At 38.1% G+C, this 2036-nt stretch overlaps 1 protein-coding gene across 1 annotated transcript; it reads right to left on the bottom strand.

Annotated features, from left to right (window-relative positions):
• Positions 1-717: 717 nt before the first annotated feature.
• LOC120205122 (serine acetyltransferase 1, chloroplastic-like) lies at positions 718-2036 on the bottom strand. The gene has a single exon (XM_039205047.1). It carries the CDS (start codon positions 1919-1921, stop codon positions 851-853), a length of 1071 nt encoding a protein of 356 aa, XP_039060978.1. The 5' UTR covers positions 1922-2036; the 3' UTR covers positions 718-850.

The raw sequence follows: 2036 nt of genomic DNA, 5'->3' as shown, positions 1-2036 counted from the left end.
ACATGCTATAACCAAAGCATATTGCAAATGCTTCCCGAAACTCGAATGCTAATAGAAGGCTTGACGAAATCTCTAGCTTCTTTTCAAATTTCATCAATAAATTGACTATATTGTTTTCATAGTTAGGACTTGCTTTAAAAATAGAGTATTAATTATTAATATCTTGGTAGAGTTTATAGTAAATTGCAGTAGATAATGACAAAATAGAACCTTTTTGACACATTCTACAAAGTCTAGAATCATTTGGACCATAACATCTATGCATTAGACACTAAATACCAACAGAATAAATGGTAATGAAGATATTCCGTCATAACTTCTATCATTATTCCTTCTAATCCTCCCTGCCCCTGGACTGTTCATCAATGTCACTCTCTAATCTAAGTGAAGGCTTTGATCCAAAAGGATACAATACTAAACATTCTTTTAAGTTTCATTACTACGTTCCAAACTAAACTTTATTGAGTTACTCAGCTATTAAAACGAAAACAGATCTCTCATATTAACTGCAAAAGTACAACTGCAGTGCACTCTGGCAATGATTGGAAACCATAATTCCCACAAGAAAATATATTATATCGTACCTACAACAAAGCGGCCTATATAAATAACATAATAAAGCGGCTTAGCATATATACTATTGACTAGAAACTATACCGTTTGCCAATAGGAGAACTTCAATTCTCTTATAACACCGATAAGAAGGCTCCAAAGTCGAATCCAAACCAAGGGAGGTTAAAATTCCAAAACTTCAAGAAGGAAAATTAATTGTCCCTCTAAATAACATAATCAGACCACTCGGTAATGTGTGAAGTATGATCCATGGTGAAACTTGGAATCTTGTCAAGCTTTATAGGGTTCTCCTTCCCCCTATCAATCTAGCAGGATTCCCCACAGCAGTAGTCCTCGGTGGCACTTCCTTTAACACCACAGAACCAGCACCAATCTTAGCTCCATCGCCAATCTTAATATTCCCTAAAATGCAAGTACCGGCACCGATCAAAACACCGTCTCCGATCTTTGGATGTCTATCACCAGAAGCCTTACCAGTTCCTCCTAATGTTACATTATGTAAAATCGACACATTGTTTCCAATCACAGCTGTCTCTCCAACAACAACACCAGTAGCATGATCAAACAATATGCCCCTCCCAATCTTAGCTCCAGGATGAATATCCACAGCAAAAACCTCAGACACCCTATTTTGTATCAGCAAGGCCAAAACTTTCCTCCCTTGAGACCATATATTATGTGCTACCCTATGTGCTTGACAGGCTAGGAACCCTTTATAGTTCAAAAAGCAATGCACGTAACTTACACAGGCAGGGTCTCTTTCTTTAGCAGCTTTCAAATCTTCCTTTACAGCTTCTATAATCCCTTGATCTTCCACGAGCACAGCCATGAAAATATCATATAAAGTACCACTAGGAAGACTTGAAATGCATAATTTGATCGACAAGTGATTGGCTAAAGCACTCTCTAATGAATTGTGGGACAAGATGGAGGTGTAATAATAATTTGACAAGACGGGCTCTTGCTCAACATCTAACCTTGCTTCTTCTTTCATTTTCAGCCATAAATCACCAACCTCTTCTTCTTCTTCTTCCTCCTCAAAAGGAAAATCGACGAATTCTCTTGTGGGGGCAGTTTTCGTGTGGTTTTCAATAAAGGGTTCGCTGGAAACATGATTTGGAAAAGAGGGTCTGCAGAGATTTCCATACCTGAAATGATTGTCGTCAGGCTGAGAAAGTTGGGAAGGATTGGATATTCTCGAGGTATCAACACAAGCGGCCATGGATTTGTGTAGGTTGTGGCAATAACTTGATGAGAAAATCGATGGAGATGAGTGTGGATAAGAGAAACGAGTAGAATTGGTATATAAAAGGAGAGTTAAAGATCCAGGCTCCCCCAGAACTTTCATGGAAACTGGGATTTCCTGGGAAATTTGGTGTTTGGTTTGTTAACAATTTATAGGAGAAAGAGGTTAAAGAAAAATTATTAAAAAATTTCTGGTCGCACAGGGAACTTTGGCCTTT

Source organism: Hibiscus syriacus, unplaced genomic scaffold (genome assembly GCF_006381635.1).
Source record: "Hibiscus syriacus cultivar Baekdansim isolate YM2019G1 unplaced genomic scaffold, ASM638163v2 tig00012146_pilon, whole genome shotgun sequence".
NCBI classification, from domain to species: domain Eukaryota; kingdom Viridiplantae; phylum Streptophyta; class Magnoliopsida; order Malvales; family Malvaceae; genus Hibiscus; species Hibiscus syriacus.
Note: the sequence above shows the minus strand (reverse complement) of the source record. Positions and strands in the feature narration are given on the sequence as shown.